This window comes from Podarcis muralis, chromosome 14 (assembly GCF_964188315.1).
Source record: "Podarcis muralis chromosome 14, rPodMur119.hap1.1, whole genome shotgun sequence".
Taxonomy (NCBI): Eukaryota; Metazoa; Chordata; class Lepidosauria; order Squamata; family Lacertidae; genus Podarcis; species Podarcis muralis.
In genome coordinates, this window is record NC_135668.1 from 32,849,297 (window position 1) to 32,868,997 (window position 19,701).

General features: G+C 46.5%; 1 protein-coding gene across 2 annotated transcripts in view; it reads right to left on the reverse strand.

Moving 5' to 3' along the window:
- Positions 1 to 19,701, reverse strand: part of CHTF18 (chromosome transmission fidelity factor 18) — a 36,003-nt gene that overhangs the window by 2,086 nt on the left and 14,216 nt on the right. For both annotated transcript variants that reach the window (XM_077919190.1, XM_028705323.2), the window contains exons 16-21: positions 18,900 to 19,071; positions 17,268 to 17,492; positions 15,467 to 15,616; positions 13,231 to 13,361; positions 4,821 to 4,965; positions 548 to 682 (exon numbers count right to left, since the gene is read on the reverse strand). In XM_077919190.1, coding sequence (XP_077775316.1) covers positions 548 to 682; positions 4,821 to 4,965; positions 13,231 to 13,361; positions 15,467 to 15,616; positions 17,268 to 17,492; positions 18,900 to 19,071 — 958 coding nt within the window. The remainder of the gene's footprint in view (positions 1 to 547; positions 683 to 4,820; positions 4,966 to 13,230; positions 13,362 to 15,466; positions 15,617 to 17,267; positions 17,493 to 18,899; positions 19,072 to 19,701) is intronic.

The window sequence follows — 19,701 nt, forward strand, 5'->3', positions numbered from 1 at the left end:
ACTGGTCCTCAAGAAGCCACCATCCCGCTTTTACCGCAAACCAGTAGACATCAGGACTGGCTCCCCAGTGCAGTGGAGCTGCAATAATAGCCTCCCTGCAGCGGTGCTGCTGCCATTTACTGGGAGGATGGGGAATATGATGGCTGCCAGGTGGAAGTTGTGCAGGTGGCACCAGTTGGACTTGCTGCATTGGCTCCACCAGTGCACCTGTGCAGCCCAGACCCTTGTCACTGCTGCTCGTGGGTTTGAGTTCCACATTGGGCAAAAGATTCCTGCACTGCAGGGGGTTGGATTAGAAGGACCTTGTGGTCCCTTCCAACTCAACAATTCTAGGACTAGACAGCAAAAAGAAGAAAGGAGAGTTTCACATGTGCACTGGGACAAGAGCCGGCAGAATTGCTGCCCTGAAGATAGGGCCCTTTCTCAACTATGCGAGACAGAAACACAGCAAAGGGAATGAGGCACAAGCTGCCAGGCTGTGCTGGCACTGCAAGCTGCCCTGTGCTATGGCCCTCTGCTGCCTGCACTCCTTGGACGCTGCCCCCACCTTCTCCTCAAATGTGGCTCTCTTCACAATCTGGTCGAGACGCTGTTTGTGGTTCCGCACTCTGGATTCTGGCAGTGCCGGCTCATGGCTTGCTTTGTGGCTGCCTTCTTTCGGGAGCAAAGTTGTCTCCATCGCCTGTGGGGAAGATAGAGACAGGCAGAGAAGGGTTAGTTAATTTATTGTATTTATTTGGAGAATCTTTTCAGTTCTTTTGAGGTGCTTTATGTATTATGTATTCACCACGTTCACCTTGAGGGAGCTCAAGGTAGCGTACATGGTTCTGTTTCATCCTTACAACTCCGTGAAGTAGGTTAGGCTGAAAGATGGCGACTGGCACCAGATCAGCCAGCGAGCTTCACAGTGGAATGAAGATTTGAATCCTAGTCTCCTGGGTTCTAGGATGACACTCTAACCACCATTCATTCATTCATTCATTCATTCTCTCTCTCGCTCTCTGTCTGTCTGTCTTTCTCTCTCTCACACATTCTAAATAATCAATAAATTCCAATGACTGAAACCAAGCCAGAAAAGCAAGAAAAAAGGCAAATGCAAACTCAACACCAGGCCCCATTTTGGATTGTTCTGCTCACCCTAGTTTCCTGGTTTGGCTGTAACAGAAAGCTACGGTTAACTGCTGCTTCCTGGCTTGCAGAGAGGGAGGAGAAAAGCAGCTACATTTTGATGCGTGAAGTTTGTGCCTATCTTGGTTTATTATAAGAAGCCAGTCTTCACCAGCCTGGTACCCTCCAGGTGCTTTGGAGTACAATTCAGGTCAGCTCCAGTATTATATGGCTGTCTTGGCCAGGGCTGATGTCGTCCCAAACAACAACCAAGATTTGATTGTCCAAAAGCAGCTGGTCTCTTTTATTCTTTTCCCTTTAAAGTTTTAGAATTCTAAAATACCATTCAATATGGTCAAATAATTTTTCCATAGGTTTTCTTTCTTTCTTAAGAATCACGTTTGTTTACTCTCTCTTTCCCTTTCTTGTATAAAAAAAATAAGGGGGGGGGGGAGTCGTCGTCTATTATTTCATTTCCTTTTGTACTATATAAATCCTTCCCTTATCAGCCAGCCCATATGAAACCTAATGAAACCTGCAATCCCACAGCCTGCTTAATTAGCAAGGCTGTTTGTATTCTGCATTTAAAAAATGAAACAGCAACAAGGAAAGCTCAGCTCTGCGGCCTGTATAAATTATGCAAATCTACAAATTTTCTCATTTTGCAAATCAGGGGAGTCATTCCGCAAGAGCTACACAGAGTCCCAGCCACTGATAGTCTTACTGAAGCAAGTCTTGTCTTCAGAGATTTCAGGAACCATTTGGTACACAATTTCCAGCAACTCACCGCAGTCATGAAGACCAGAAACTCAACAGATGTCAAAGATTTGATGTATCAGCAGAAGTCACACTGCACACCACAGCCGTGGCTGCCAGTTTGTACACCAGCATTGCATATTAGGAACAAAAAGCAAACACCTGGCATGTGTGTGTGTGTGTGTGTGTGTCGGCATCATGCACTGCATCTTGGCATAATAAGTCTATCGCCACCCAAAACACAGGAAGAGACCCGTGTGATTCAAAAAGCTTGCATTGTGTATTTTAATAAGTAGCTGGCCCGGATTCTCAATTAGTCTTTGGCTCCTTGTTCCCCTGGGAGTTTGCCGAGAAAGACCTTTGAGCCCATTTGGTCTCCGCAATTTCATGATTGCTGCAAGCCTGCAACTATTTCCAGTTTCCATCACAACTGGCTAACAGTATATTTAGAGATCTGGTCTTGGACAAGGAAATGCCACCCTCTAGGGGACAGAAGCTTACAATGCTCTCTTCCATCATTATGATAATTTGACAGTAGACTCTCCTCTGCTGGAGGTTTTTAAACAAGTTTGGATGGCCATCTGCCAGGGATTCTTGAGCCGTGATCCCTGCATTGCAGGTGGTTGGACTAGATGACCCCCTGGGCTAACTTCCAACTCTACTATTCTACGATTAGGAACATAAGAATGTGTTCTTTGCTGAATGAGACCACTGATCATCTAGCTCAGTACAACACAGGCTGGCAGCAGCTTTCTAGTTTTTCAGGCAGCAAATCTGTCCAAGTTTCAACAAATTAGGTGTGACTAAGCTTAAGGTAAAGGTAAAGGTACCCCTGCCCGTATGGGCCAGTCGTGTCCGACTCTGGGGTTGCGTGCTCATCTCGCTTAAGAGGCCGGGAGCCAGCGCTGTCCGGAGACACTTCCGGGTCACGTGGCCAGCGCGACGAAGCTGCTCTGGCGAGCCAGCACCAGCGCAGCGCACAGAAACGCCGTTACCTTCCCACTATAAAGCGGTACCTATTTATCTACTTGCACTTAAGGGTGCTTTCGAACTGCTAGGTGGGTAGGAGCTGGGATCGAACGATGGGAGCTCACCCCACTGCGGGGATTCGAACTGCCGACCATACGATCGGCAAGTCCTAGGCACTGAGGTTTTACCCACAGCGCCACCCGCTTAAGGTACCAGCTGCCAACTAATTTTTCAACTCCACGTGGACCACTAGTCTGTTTTTCGTAGAATCATAGTATTATAGAGTTGGAAGGGGACCCTGAGGATCATCAAGTCCAACCCTCAACAATGTAGGAATATGCAGCTATCCCATACGGGGATCAAACCTGCAATCTTGGCATTATCAGCATCAAACTCTAACCAAATGAGTTACCCACTGTCCATGCTGTAATCTCTTGGGTAGGATATATTTAGCGACACAAAAAGGCCTTAAAGCCACAGAAACTGGGAATCCTGTTCCCACCCTCCTCTTAGTTTACGTTGGCCTTACCATCTTCAAAAAAAGGGCCTTCACGCAACAGGTTTAAGGTGGCCTATTAGAGATTTCTTTTAGGGTGGCCTAAAAGACACCTGCTTCTTGGGAGAAAAGCGACAGCAAACATAGACAGCATCTTAAAAAGCAGAGACATCACCTTGCTGACAAAGGTTTGTATAGTTAAAGCCATAGTTTTCCCAGTAGTGATGTATGGAAGTGAGAGATGGACCATAAAGAAGGCTGATCGCCAAATAATTGATGCTTTTGAATTATGGTGCTGGAGGAGACTCTTGAGAGTCCCATGGACTGCAAGAAGATCAAACCTATCCATTCTTAAGGAAATCAGCCTTGAGTGCTCACTGGAAGGACAGATCGTGAAGCTGAGGCTCCAATATTTTGGCCACCTCATGAGAAGAGAAGACTCTCTGGAAAAGACCCTGATGTTGAGAAAGATGGAGGGCACAAGGAGAAGGGGACGACAGAGGACAAGATGGTTGGACAGTGTTCTCGAAGCCACCAACATGAGTTTGACCAAACTGCGGGAGGCAGTGGAAGACAGGAGTGCCTGGCGTGCTCTGGTCCATGGGGTCACGAAGAGTCGGACACGACTAAACAACAACAACATAAATTTTGAATGCACTTGAGCTAAGCAGAAAGTAGGACCAGGAGCCTCTTTAATCCAGATTTCCACTAGCAAATTATAGTTATAAATTTCAGTCTGCCGCATACAAAAAAACAGCTGTGTCTCTCTTCCCACCCCGCAACAGATATCACCAATCTTTCCCAGTATGAAGAGGACAGAGACATGTAATGTCAAAGGATCAGTGCCAAGAACTCGTGTGGTGGCAGTAATAGGCACTTGGGCCCACCAGAGGGCAGAAGAGCTTTCTAAAAGAATTTGACCATTATGACTGTCCTCATGTAAACCTCAACATGAATGTTATGGCTGTCAATGAACTGATGCCAATCCCTTCAGCTGCAGTTGAGTAGCACTTAAAAAAAAAGGTCAGACATTTGCTGAGCTTAGAAAACAGCAAGCTTTATCACCATGGTGGAGAAAAATGACTGCTAACACATTTGCAAAGCTAGGCAGGGCTTTGCGAGGGCTCAGACACGATTTCTGGTGCTTTGAAAGGCCCCAAAAGTCATGCTGGAGGCTTTTTTGTGGGTGCCCAGACCCCCTATAGTTGGCACCAGTGGGCCCCATCCACCACTGGCATGTGATCCACAGACGGTTGCCCACAAGGAAAAGTGGTCATCAGGTTGGAAAGGGGTCCTATCCCCCTCTCTGGACCACTAATTTTCAGGGATTTTTCTCCTTGGGGAACCTCTGGTGCAGAAGGCTTGTTTACCAATGAACCGCTGCATGCTGCAAAGGATTCTGGGGCATACACAAGATCTGTAGAGGGGCCTAAGTCAGGCCCACTTATTCTTTGATCCACTTGCTCTCCCCAAGAACCGTCCAGCCACTTACCTGGCCAGAGTTCCGTGCATGAAGGAGGGCTTCCGTCCGCCTCATCTTCTCCAGCTCAATTTCTCTTGCGATAAGTTGCTTGGCTTGGTAAGTCAGCGGTTTCCGAAGCGGGAGATCTGGGAACCTACACACTTCCTCCATGTTTCTAGGCATTGTAGTGGGATAGATCAGTGCAGAAGAATTATAAACAAGAAGAAAACCACACTAAAAAACAAGTTATCTATCTCTGCTCATCTATGGGAGCCACTGACTGCCTTTCAGCCTAACCTACCTCACAGGGTTGTAGTGAAGATAAAATGGGGGGGGGGGGAGAGGGGAGAACCATGAATGCCACCTTGAGCATTAAGTTGTACACCTGCCCACTCTTGCCCCCATTATTCTTAAAAGAGTAGACAACAATGATTAAAATAAAGTTATTTTTAAAAAAACCCACAGAAGGTATATACTTGCAGCTAGCATTTTGGCAGGTTTGTTCAAATTAAGGTGTGAAATTTACTTGTCCCAGTTTCCTAGCATTCAAAGTTCTCTTTCTTGTGTACTGCCTTCCTAACACCAACCCGAAACAGCTCCTTCCCAGTTTTAGGGCCTCTGTGAGCAGTGTTAGAAACTGGGATAGAAAAGCTAGGAGCCAAATGGCTTTTGGGACCTGGGTTGTGGGCGCCAAAACAGAATGTCTAGTCGCCACTTAGGTGTGTGTGTGTTATTCTGAGAAGCATGAACTAACACGTAATTCACATGAGTGACACATTGTTACTCATTTTAAAATAAAAGTATTGGTACTGTACTTCAGTTTTAAAAACACTCTACTCTTTATTGTTAAACTCCTTAACATATTGTCTATCCTTAACTATTTCAAGCACATACATTTCAGTAATCCTTGAGTGTCAGCCAGGTGCAAAAAAATGGCACCCAGACCTTTTGAGGTGCTTGCAAATGGAGAATCTTTAGGTGCAAAATGAGCCTCCTCTTAATTTCAGATCATGTCTGTGAGTACCCTAGTCAAAGTGATATTTCACATCACCAGAACCTATTACTACTTGCCAGCATCCTGTTGCAGGCACTTTCACCCACCAGAAGTCAGAATGTTTATGAGCATTCCATGGCTCAAAAGGAAAAAATAATGCCCATGGCATTTGTTCCCCACTTCTTAACTTGGTTTTGGTTTTTAGAATTGCAAGTTTGAAAGAAATCAAAATGTGCACTGTATAAAGAACCGTTATATATTTCTCTCCAGAAAATGAAGACATCAGATGTTAGAGTAAGAAAGGAAAGGAAAAGGATACCGCTAATCAATGCACAGCTAAAGGAATTAACTGAGACAGACACTGACAAGGCAGCCTTGGCTGAACATTGCAAGGTTTATTGGTCTTCTAGAGTTTTCAAGCAGAGACTTGGAAGGAAATCATTTTTAATACAGCAAAGAGGAAGAAAGAAGGTAGAGCTCCTGAAATGCAAGGGCTGTCACTACTGAATGTGCGAAGCAAGTGGATAGAGACAATCCTGACAACATACACAATTTCAACATTTGAGCCTCGGATGCAAAAAAACAAAATGCCTAGTGAGAAATTTGAGATTTCTAAAGTGTGGAATTTTAACCTCAAATTTGAAGTGGAGGTGAAATGCGCCTCAAAATTACTTGCATGTGAATTTTGGTGGCAAATAGTCTTGATATATTTTCTGGAACGTACAAAGCACTTAGCAAATCTTTGATATTCTGCATCAGCCTTAAGACGCTGGAACAATCTACATCACAGAGTCAACCCTGAAAGCAGCAGATCACTTTGTAACAGTGCTGGACTTATAATTAGGTGGTAACTAACAACAAAATGGGCAGCTTACAGGCAAGAAGGATACCGGCATGTATTTGACAGTTTCCAACAACAGTCTAACTAAATTTTATAGCAAAAATCATACCAACTTAATTCAGCCAACAATTTGGAATTTTGATTCTCGAACTCAGATGTCAAAATTTTGCTGCGATTTGAAACTGAGCCTTTCATTACATGAAATTCAACCAAATATGCTTAGTGGTGAAGGGTGTAAATTCCCTAGGGTGAAGGGAAAGTAAATTATAATAATAACCATAATAATCCCCAGCCGGAGTTGCCAAAGGTCAGGGATTATGTGAGTTACAGTCTAGCATCATCTGGAATAAATCTGGAAAGAGGACCCACCAGGCCTTCACTCCTCTTGTGGGGGCCAATGCATTGAACAGTTCAATCCTAACCGTTAATTTAGGACACCAGGGTAAGACCAATTGTCTAGAGAGGCAAGTATTCCCACAACACACAAAGGTAACTTTTGCAGACACATTTTGCCTACTTTGCAGATTATCTTTCCATCCCAAGGAATAAAACTTTGCTTTTAATTTACTTGTATTTACTCGAATCTAATGATTACCTTTTTTGGCCAAATTATGTTGCGAAAACATAAGGTGTGCATTAGATTCGATGGCACATTTACATTTGCCAGCAAACAGTTTTTTGGGTCCAAGGTTCTGAAAACTGAGGTGCGCATTAGATTTGATGGTGCATTAAGACCCGAGTAAATACGGTAATATAAAATAAAGCAAGCAAAGCTAGATTCTTAGATCTTGAGACTAATCCACGTTAAAGAGGAAGAAATGGTAACAAGCAGCAACCCATCTACTATGCTGGATGTGCCAGATATTAATCAAATCTAATTATCTCTTTGAGAAAGAAACACTGAATCATCAATTGCCTCATTTCGACACCTGCTGCAGACAGACAGAGCTCCAGTTTTAAAGAGAAACAGGAGACTTAGCATACTAGCAAACTCAGAGGAGCGTTGGAAGGGAGCAAAAGAACTAGCACTTTAATCAAGCAATTCACAAAAAATGGTGTCACAAGAAATAAGTTAGTTAATATAGTTAGGGGTCCCCTAGGAATCTGAAGGACCCCTTTGCACTAGAGGCTGCCTGCAGTGTCTCTGAATGAGTTGCTGCTCTGTCTCGGCTCCTTCAAATTGATGGATCAATTTCCACCGAGGGTGGGGAATTCTGTCCCACATCGTGCAATCTTATCATTCCATCAGCTCCATCGTGGCGGAATTACCCACCCTTCGAGGAGTCTGCCTGGTGCCCCTCTGCATGAGTCAGTGCTTTGGGCTTGCCTCCTTCCAAACGAAGGATCTTCCCTGATTGGTGACTCATGCAGAAACACAGAGGGTGGGATCCTCTGAAGGCAGCTGATTTGCTTCTGCTTTCCTGAAAAAGAATCATCCTTTTGGCTCTAAAGAGCATGGTATGTGCCCTGAATGTTTAACCCAGGAAAAAGAAAGGGTACCTTTAAAGCTCTTTTAGGAAACACTGCCATAAGCACAGCAAAGCTGACACGTTTGTGCAAAAACCCCCAGCAAATCTAAGCCACAGCTATGCATTAATTAGACAAACCCTCTTGTGGCCAAATGATACACAACATATTTTGCCATTTTTAGTCAGAAAGCTTTGTTACAAAGATGGTGGCCAGCAGTGAGGTGGGGGCTCAATGAAGAGTAAAAGTCAAGGACCAGTCTTTTCAAGTGCTGCTGCCTGCCTCTGAAGAGCCAGCGTTTTCCACACATGGGTCTTCAGCCTTTCTCGGTGATGCCAGCCACTCATGTTGCACCAATCACCTCAACTCTTCCCACAACGAAATGTCTCGGCGAGTTCTTCCTTCCACGAAATGCCCAAACATAGCACCTCCTCCCTGCTTTCCGCTGGCGAGACTCAGCTTTTCCTCCACGACACCCTGCAAAGTAAGACGACGGAGCAGCGAGGCTCGGAGACTTGGCTCCTGGGTCCGCCAATCGGAAGAAGAAACCTGCCGGTCTCCTCTGGTGTAGTCACCCAAAAATGCAGCTGCTCTAAGGAAGAACGGCTCTCTTGGATACAATTCTTTCTATCCGAAACCGGAGTGGAAGTTTCGTCCGCTGAGCTCAGATCTGTGCCTGCCGCTCTTTGGCCTCAAATGGAGCAATGGGTCGGCCACAGGTGGACTTTGGTGCCCTCTGGACCAGCGTGTGGAAGACCTCACTGCTTGACAAAGCCCACCCCGTTGTAAGTGTACTTGTCGCTTAAATTCCTCACTGCCTCTTCCACCGACGACGACTGCTGGAGGCTGGCTGGCAGGTAAATGAACAGATAAATTAGGCCGAGGAGGAGTAGGGCGATCACCAGCGGCACCCCCCAGTCAGTCACGAACAGAGTCTCCTGGCAGCGGGCTTGAAACATAGAAGCGGAAGGCGGGCTGGCATCCTAGTGGCCCAACGAGGAGGGGAGAACCGGAGGCATCTTCAGCTTCTTCGCGCCTCTCCGTCAAAAGCCAAAAGGCAGCTGTTTTCTCTTCCTCTAATCCGATTAAGGCCAAACAATCTTGGCTAGGCTGGTTTTGAGCCCGGCGGCGGGGAGAGATTCAAATGATGAGAATATGAATAGAAGGCAGGAGAAGGCAGCAAATCAGAAGTCCGTCTTGTTGATCCCCTCAGCAGGGGGGCTGACGGCGAAGGTGGGAGGAGGGCAGAAATATATCCGTGCCTTGAAAGGGTGGGGAGCTCTGAAAACTTAATATATTCCTGGAAAGAGGGCAGCTCAGTGATATCCGATAGAGATCAGGGTGCAGAAACCCAAACTAAGAGAGCTGATATGATACAGGAAAGAAGAAAACGGAAATTTCTCCCAGCCCCTGAACACGCAGACATGAGTGCAAACCACTAAGCCCTTTGAATGAATGTAAGGGATTTGGAGTGAAAAAAACATTTCCAGCTGTATTAACCTTGAACCTGATTTTGCAGAATGGAGGGATATAGTTTCTTACTTATAGTGACGGGCGAATCAAGGGCAAAATTTCTCATTAACGATTTGCGTGAAAGGAGCACCCAATGCAGTCTTGTGTTAGGACAGGTGGCTTAGAAGAAAGAAAACAAAACTTGGCTCAGTGGGAAATCCAGCTTGAGTCTTGACATGATGATTGCGAAAAAACCCCCACTCTAACCTGGCTGCCTGGGGTGAGTTCTGGGTTGCCTCTAGGTGACTAGGCCTTTGGATATCAAAAGGCAATTGACCCTCCTACCCTGGCTAATTACTATAGGACTGCAGAGAACCAGTGGCCTTTCAGATGTTGCTGAACTATGACTCCCATTAGCCCTAGCAAACGTGGCCAATGTCCAGGTATGCTGGGAGTTGTAGTTTAGCAACATCTGGAGGGCCAAAGCTTCCCTTAGCCTTAAGACACACAGGAAGCAGGCTTATACCAAGTCGGACCATTGATCCATCTACCTCAGTATTGTCTGCACCGACTGGCAGGAGCTCTTTGTGGTGGCAGGCAGGGAATCTTTTCCCCAGTCCTGTCTGAAGATGCCATTTGGGGCATTGAGCCTGGGACCTCCTCCAGGCAAAGAGAGATGCTCAGCTATGGCCCTTCTCACACTGTTTAGTATGGGAAGGCTGAACCATCTAGACCATGGAGGGTGGGAAGTAAGTAACAACACAACCCACTAAGATTTTTTTACCCTCATCACTTTAATATCTAGGCCAACCTTGGTAAAATTACTAGTCCAGGAGCATTTTTACCAAGCTCAACTGGGGACACGGGTGGCGCTGTGGGTTAAACCACAGAGCCTAGGACTTGCCGATCAGAAGGTTGGCAGTTCGAATCCCCGCAATGGGGTGAGCTCCCGTTGCTCGGTCCCTGCTCCTGCCAACCCAGCAGTTCGAAAGCACATCAAAGTGCAAGTAGATAAATAGGTACCACTCCAGCGGGAAGGTAAACGGCGTTTCCGTGTGCTGCTCTGGTTCGCCAGAAGTGGCTTAGTCATGCTGGCCACATGACCCGGAAGCTGTACGCCGGCTCCCTCAGCCAATAAAGTGAGATGAGCGCTGCAACCCCAGAGTCAGCCACGACTCAACCTAATGGTCAGGGGTCGCTTTACCCTTACCTACCTAGCTCAACACATTTCTATTAACCATTTGGAGGCTAACAGAAAAAAGTTAACTAACTCTGGTCAAGCTAACTGCTTCAAGAGTCGCCTAAAGGTGATTTTTTCCTTAGCGTAGGTGACTAAGTCAATATACAAGCCCGATATGGGCCATCTCCCACATTATGGTTTTGCTACAAGAACTGAGGTGCAGAAGTGTAGCACAACTCCAGAACGCTTCCCTAAACTACCCATGAATTCCACAAAACTCAAGACATCCATGCGTGCATTCGCTCACAGGAAGAGAGAAGACAGATTGGGGGGGTGGGGAGTCAAAGAGGATCAAACCTGATTAAGTGAGTGGAGAGGAAGTGGCGGGGGCTGGATCACAGGAATGGAGAAGTGATGTGTTTAAAGTCGACATACCCAGAAAATGAAGAGGATATTTTCACCATCTGCTCAGGGAGGGCTGGAAACAACACGCTTGCTTCCAGATAATTTAGGCACAGAGAGAGAGAGAGCGTGCGCTTAAGCCGAATCCTTGAGTTTCTCTTCTACCCTGATTAATGTCACACGTGATGATGGCCGATGCCACCTCTGGGCTGGTGCCATATTAGGTCTTTTCAGAAAAGATCACCTGATAAATCACTTTTAACTGGTTTTTATTATTATTAACAAACACAATAAAGAAAGGAGGAAGAAAGAGACTGTAGTCAGAAACCCACAACAAGGGTTTGGGGTGCTAATTTCAGAGGCATCCAAGGTCAAAAAAGCAGAAGGCGATTAAATGCTGCTTCTCAGCAATTCTGTACAAAACCTGCTAATCTCTTAGAATCGGTAATGAGATTTCTGCTCAGAGTCAGAGGGTCCCTCGTGCCCAAGTGAAAATCCTAACATAATATACAGAACGTGGAAGCACTGTGGATAAAAATATGACTCCTCAGGTACTGGATACAATTCTGAATCCAGAATTCAGATTCTTGGATCCTCAGCTTTTTCATAAAGTGAAATGGTGGACCATGCCTGCCGAAACCTCAGCAACCAGAGGGAGTGCTGCTGAACAAGACATGCCAATTTATTTTTAATTATTTATTTATCACATTTATACCTCAACTTTCCTCCAAGGAGCTCAAGGTGGCCTCCATACTTCTCCTGCTACCCATTTCATCCCCACAACGACCGTGTGAGGAAGGTTAGGCTGAGAGTGAGTGACTGGCCAGGGTGAGTGGGGATTTGAACCCTGGTCTCCCAGGGTCCTGGTCTGGTTAGGGGTTGGGAATTATCATACTCCCCCCCCTCCATGAATAACAAGGTTAGACTAAATTATGGAGAACTGCTCAGTCTCCCATGACTTCCACTTCCTGTGTCCCAGGCAGCAAACTCTGGGCTGCAAAACAGAGGACCACTCCGCTTCCGAGTGAAATGCTGCCCCCAGAATGGAGTCACAAGGAAGGATGAGTGGGCCATGCTCTGAATTGTGAATGCCAAGGAGGAGCTCATGGATCTAGGTGCTCCTCATGTGGTGGGCGTGAGGAGAACAGCCGAGTGACCCTGTGTGAAATGCAACAAGATCAAAGGGTGCAAGGAGACCGAGCTTTTGTTTCTGTGTCAAACACAATGCTTTTCTAAAGGGGGACGGTTTGCAGAGTTTACACCAGGGGTCCCCAACCTTTCTGGGCCTAGGGGCCTATTTGGAAATAGAAGAAACTGCTGTAGGCCCATTTCACAGAGAAAAAGACTGAGAGTGCTGAGAAAATACAAGCAAGAAGCAACCCTTTCTGGGCCTAGAGGCCCATTTGGAAATAGAAGAAACTGCTGTGGGCACAAGATGCCCATTTCACAGAGAAAAAGACTGAGAGCGCTCAGAAAATACAAGCAAGAAGCAACCCTTTCACCACACACATACCCAAATGAGTAAAGTAGGGGAGAGGAGAAATGGAACTCCCACAAAAAAAACTGCCTGGAAAAAAAGAAGGGCACAAAACCTTGGTAGATGCCAAGGAAAGGTGTTGGCGGGCACTGTGGTACTGAGGAACCCAGGTTTACACCAACAGCTGCCACTCACAAGTGGTAGGAAACTGGACCCCAGGATCTTTAAAGGGTTTACCCTGCTTTGCAGTGGAGAGTGGTTCTGCAACAGGTAGTGATGGCTTTATAAAATGAGAAATAATCCATGGAGCATAAGGCTATCAAAAGCTATGATGACTGTGTTCTGATGGAGGCAGTAGGCTGGGAATCACAGGCAGGGAGAGTGCTGCTGCACTCATGTCCCCATCAGAACAAGAAAACAGGGTGTTGGACCAGACAGGCCCCAGCAGGCAGGCTTTCCTGATGCTCTTATACCAGGCATGGCCAAACTTGGCCCTCCAGCTGTTCTGGGACTACAATTCCCATCATCCCTGACCACTGGTCCTGTTAGCTATGGATGATGGGAGTTGTAGTCCGCCCAAAAGCTGGAGGGCCAAGTTTGGCCATGCCTGTCTTATACAGTACTCACGGGTCAAGCGTGAAGACATACTGCCCTTCGGGGGTCCGCTCCTGGTGGTAAGTAAGATTATACGCCAACATGGTGTTGATTAGCTCCCCCAGCTGCTGCTTCTCTTTCTGACTGTACAGCTGGGTGTTCACCTGGAAATTGCGAATGGAAGACAGTGAGTAGGAATCTCGCTTGCTACTTCATGCTTCTAGATCTCAAGGCAACATCTTATGGCTGACTTGGGCTAACTGCATATGGTGATTTGCTAGAGGATGCCCCTCTCCTGCAGAGCACAGGGACCGGTGGGTTATATAAGGAGTAAGATGCACTTTTGGGTGGCCTTTCCTTCACTGGATATGGGCAGAGAGTGAAGAGAGGACCCACACAGTGGGCAAAACTATAGCCTGGGGACAGCTTCGTTGTATCTGGCTGCCAAGGACAGGGTGGGGTGGGGGAAATGGCTGCCTGCCCATTTGCTTTCCCCCCTCTTCCCTCCGTGCCCGTCTTTCCTTTCGTGTCGTGTCCTTTAGATTGCAAGCTTACAGGCACGGACTGTCTAGTTTTAGTTGGTTGTATGTAAGAAGCTTTGGGAGCCTTTTTGGCTGAAGAGTGGTATAGAAACCCTCTAAATAAATGTAGGCACCCACTGGGAAACCCACTTACTCCAGAGAAACTTTAACCGGCAAATCTGCACCACGTGTGGGGAACCTCTGGCCCACCAGATGTTGCTGAACTACAACTCACATCAGAGCCAGCATAGCCAATGTGCTAGGGAGCTGTTCCTCCCTACACCTGATCTAAAATTTGTTCTGTTGTTGTTAAGGATTTTATTACACATGAATGTAAGAAGAGCCTGCTGGATCAGGCCAATGGCCCATCAAGTCCTGTTCTCACAGTGGCCAAACAGATGCCCCAATGAGAAACCAGCAAGCAGGATTTGAGCCCTCTCCCCTCCTGTGGCCTCCAGCAACTGGTATTCAGAAGCACTGCTGCCTCCAACTATGGAGTCAGAGCATAGCCATTGTGTCAGATTCCTCCTCCATGAATTCCTCTAACCCTCTTTTAAAGCCATCCAAGTTGGAGGCCACCCCTGCCTCCTGCGGGAGTGAGTTCCATAGTTCCACCCATCAGATGCAGATGTGCCAGGAGAACGGCCACTCTGCTACCAGCCTCAGAGTGCTTCAAGCATTATGCGCAGTGTAAGCAACGAGGCCCAAAGGACTCAAGCAAGCCATGCCTCCTACTTCTTTTTTGACCTTCAAAGATTCCCAACAGCCTGTTCATGTACTGTGATTTGAAGGGCAACGGACACCAAGCAGACACACAAAAAAGATTTTTGTGACACAAACAGGATGGCGGGGGAGAGAAGGACAGGACAGGACACCTGCTGTCATTTTATTTATTTTTTTGGGTACACGGAATTAATTGTTTCCCTTCAGGTCTTTGCTTCTTCCAGCACTTGCATAACTGTCCCCTTTAGCCTTGCAACGCAAGAAGGTCCCCTGAGGTAAAGCTCAGGCCAGAGGACCGGGACGGGACGGCCTTGGCAGTCCACTTGGGCACAGTCCACTTTGCTCACTGTTTCAGGAATGGGCAGACAATCCTCACGTGGCAAACAAAAGCAGCTGGCAAGGGACACACAGGTTTCAAAGGGTGACGAATGAAGCCTGTGGGATGGGGAGACTCACCAAACTAACATCGACTGCCATGACCAGGAATGCAGCCTTCACCAACCCAGTGGCCTCCAGATGTTTTGAACTACAGCTCCCATCAGCCACGAGCATGGCCACAGTCAAAATGGCTGTGCTGACTAGAGCTGATGGGAGCTGTAGTCCAAAATTCCCAGTTTTCATATTCAAAGGGAATGTTTGAGGCCTAAGGGGCACTAGGGGATAGGAACCTGGCAGTTCCACCGCCCTCAGCAGCTCGGGGTAGAGAGTGGCCAGTGAGAGGGTGTTCTCTGTGACAGTCACTAAGTTGTGGAACTTCCTCCCCACAGGTGCACATCTGGGAACTTCGTTATACAGTTTTTGGCAGTATGGTGAAGATGTGCCTGTTTACCCTGGGCCTTTGACACATGTGATGCATAGTTTTATGACCCAGACTACTTTTGCGAATGTAATTTGTCTTAAACTGTGGTTAATATTGTATTATAATGGCTGTGATCAGTCCTGGGACCTTAGGGTAAAGGGTGGGCAATAAATAGCATATATACGATGAAGAAAATAAAATTCTCCTACCAGAAGGGCTTCCTTACCGGTCTCAGTTTTGGTGAGATAATCTCCAAGAGGAGGCAAAGGGCCTCAAGGACAAGAGATTGCGGTCCGGCACGGCTGCGGGAGGTTGGCGTGATCCCAGACATCATGGAAGCAATGAGGTTCTGCATCTGAGTCAGCTTCACCAGGGACTTGAGAAAAACAAAACAAGCAGCACTAGTGAGCTGTCAGTCTCCAAGTTATGTTATATCATCATGACGTGGAATGTTGACAGACAGGGCAACTTCCGCAAGATGTGAAAGGTCAGCCTAGCAGAACTTATGCTTTGTACCAGGTCAGTTATTTGTCCACAGAGATGCTGGGAATTGAACCTGGGAACTTCTTCATGCAAAACAAGGTGCTGGCCACTGAGCGATGACAATAGTAGGTACACCAGCTTTGGAAACTGGTAAGCTCCAGGATCAAGGAGAAAACTGAACAAGCCTGGACTCAGGATTAATTAGGAATGCCCCTTGCTGCCTCAGAGTCAAAACAAATACAATACCTTGTTACACAGATGCAATAGAGCGCAACAGGCTGAGTGGTAATGTTTGTAACAAATTTCTTTACAGGTTACTTCCTATCATATGAATCAAGTCCAGGATGTATACCATAAACAATCCTTAAGCAATTTAATTAAAGCCAATGCAGATATATTTCTTCCTTTTTTCATACAGTGGAACCTTGACTTATACCCGCCTCTTCTCGCGGACGTTCCAAGTTGCGACTGCGGCAAACCCGGAAGTAAACACTGGGTTTGCCGTGATTTGCACATGTGTGGAAGCGGCTTCTGTGTCAGCGCACAAGTGGCTGCCGTTTACGCATGTGCAGAAGCGCGCCGCCACCGAATGTGCATGCGCACAACGGCGCCTCTACTAGCGTCCGGTTTCACCCAGTGGACAGGCCTCTGGAACGGATTGTGATCGTAAGTAGAGGATATACTGTACATTCTTGTTTTAGTTTATATGTTATAGTCCTCGAATGTGGTTAAGGAAAAGTCCCCGGAATGTCACGGACAATACAGCTGATGAGGCTGGCTAGCACAGGTAGCAGAAACAGGCAGGCTGGCTCAGGCAGCTGGGTAGGGTAGAGGGTAGAACAAGGTTTCCGGATTATTTCCTTGTTTCACCCCGAAGGGATTCCTCAGCTATTAACAGTTCATCAAAGTGTGTAACAGATGACGTAAGCAATGATTCTTGGACGATTCTCAACACTGTAGTACCTTGCTGCCTCAGAGCATAAAGAAATACAGTGGTACCTTGGATTAAGTACTTAATTCGTTCCAGAGGTCCGTTCTTAACCTGAAACTGTTCTTAACCTTTAGCTAATGGGGCTTCCCGCTGCTGCTGCTGCACTGCTGCTGCACGATTTCTGTTCTTATCCTGAAGCAAAGTTCAGGTACTATTTCTGGGTTAGCAGAGTCTGTAACCTGAAGCATATGTAACCTGAAGCGTCTGTAACCCAAGGTACCACTGTACAACTAGTGCAGAGCAGTCTCACATTGCTGGATGAACTCAAAACTCAGGTTTTGGGTTCTGCCAAGCTCTTCAATGCATGAATCTGAGCAATGCATAGGCCAGGCTAGGGTTAAAGGGGCTGCAGGTGAACTGCATGGCTAAGTGTAAACTCCAACAAGCTCCACACACCCTGCCTCTTCCTTTTCATTCCAACTGGGCCCCCCTGGGAGTTCCAGCTCCCTGATCTCTCGCCCTCCCCACGGGATCTGCCCACCCCATCCAAGACATCGCCGCTTGGCTTGTGACACCTGGCTGTGCCCACGACCACTCCTCTCTCAATACATGCCTCGTGCTGGCTGTTGGGGTAGGCCAGGCGGGGAACGCTGGAAGCGGCAAAGAGCAAGTGGAAAGCGACGGGGAGGAAGGGCAAGTAGCGCATGAGCTGGAAGTTCTGTCTGTGTAGGACTGCCTTGTTCACCAGGTCGGAGAAGCCCAGCCACTCCAAGGCCAGGCAGAGCGAGTCAAAGGCGGAGTCCTTTATCTTCATGTTCAGAAAGTTGTCGTACAAGCCCTGACAAGGAAAGCAGAGACAAGCCACAGTCACAACCATGCACTTGTGAAACAGTCATGGCTCACCCCCAAAGAATTCTGGGACATGTAGCTTGTTAAGCGTCCCAAGAGTTGTTAGGAGATGCCCTATTCCCCCCCATGGAGCTACAATTCCCTGAGTTCCCTGTGAGAAGGACTGACCGTTAAAGCACTCTTGGAATTGTAGTTCAATTCATATCAGAGCCTTCAACAAAATACAACTTCCAAGACATTGTTGCACGCTACACCAATTTCTGAGTGGTGCAAAGTTCCAGGGTTCATGTTTCCTTTGGAAATGAGGCACAACAGAAACTGTGGCATCTTCATATGACTTATTTACATGTATATACCATCCGTGCGCTGCTCTGGTTCGCCAGAAGCAGCTTACTCATGCTGGCCACATGACCTGGAAGCTGTATGCTGGCTCCCTCAGCCAGTAAAGCAAGATGAGCACCGCAACCCCAGAGTCGTCCGCGACTGGACCTAATGATCAGGGGTCCCTTTACTACGATGGAGGGGCTTAAAGCATTGACACCCCAAGAGGTTCTACCTTCTCCCCTAGCCACAGCAGCCTTTTGTATTCTAAGTAAGTCTGATCTGAAGGAGTTCCTGCTCTCTCTGGTGAGATTTCTAACGGCTCATCACTTTCCTTTTGTTCTCCTTAATGGAGATGATCAGATGATCACTTGAACATGGGAAGCCAATCTGGCTTTACTTTAAAATGCTAAATCCAGTGCCTGTCACCCAGGAATTAGAAGGAGTGTCCATGAATTAGAAGCAGGGAGTCCGGGCACCCCACAAACTCATAGCAATACTGGGGGGGGGGGGGGAGAGCCCATGTCTATATAAAGCAGTGTCATACTGCTTTGAATGTATGGTGTGAATGTGGCCAAGGTGTCAGCCAGTATCTTTTATTGAACTGCAACCCCCAAATGCAACACTGAAAGGCATTCACAGAGGCTGCCCTACAGCTCTGGGCTTTTCATCTGTATGAGCTTCACCAAATTCAGAGCCTGACCAACTTTCAGAATCACAGCTTTTAACTGAATAAGCTTTTGGAAGATGGTGCAATGCTGAAATCCACATGTAGTGTTTTTCTAAGTTCTGAATGTCTTCAAGTCATTATAATTTTGTGTGCCTCTGTATCTGAAGAAGTGTGCATGCACACAAAAGCTCATACCAAGAACAAACTTAGTTGGTCTCTAAGGTGCTACTGGACAATTTTTTTTATATACCATATATTTCTGTTTCTTAAATATTATAACTTGCCCCAAGCTCTTGGTAATATATATTTGGGGATGGGAAGGACATGGGGAGACAAGGATCTGAACTAGTGGCCTGAATTTTGCTTTCTCACACCAAAGCGAAAAATGAAACACAAACTACATGCCTGGGTAAGCTTTTCATGTTCTCCTGAGGACATGCTTAGATGCAGGATGTGGTGAAACCTTTGGGCATTTGGATTAAGGGAAGCTCTAGCTGAGGTCACATGGAACAGGTTGTCATCGCCCCCATTAGCAAGGAAGTGAGCTGGAATTGAAGGGTCCAAACCGATTCTCTGCCTTGGAACAGAAGCAGGAAGCAGAAGGGTTAAGACTGGTCATGCAGTTTAAAGCTTTCCCATGGTGGTGGGGAGGGAAAGGCAGGGGGGGAATCAAGCAGTTGTCAAAATGTGGAGACGTGATCTCATTATGTACTTTTGTTTTCAAAACAAATATTTTTTTGCTATATTTTCATAATTTTTAATCACCATTTAAAAAAGAATCAATACCATATAGCATACTACTTTACGTAAACCACTTAAATTCTAAGCAGTATTTAAGCATTGCCAGATAAATAATTTTAAAATTTATCTCACACTGTTCTACCAAATACAGGTCCTCCATGCACAAACATCAGGAAAAAAAGAAAGAATCTGCAGCTTTTAATGGTCTAAATAACATAATTAAAAGGGGGGGGGGGGAATCAAATAGATGTCATGTCTGAAAACATTAGTTTAGTTTGCAAAAATCCCTTGCAGTCTTAAAACCTGGTGCATTTTTGCACTTCTATTAAGAAATATACCCCAAAATGCATCTTGGAAGGGACAAATTGGCATGGAGAATGTGGCCAGATAACCCCCCCCCCCTTTGTAACACTAGAACTGGTGGGCAGCCAATGAAGCTGAATGTTTTTGGAGATTCAGGATGGAT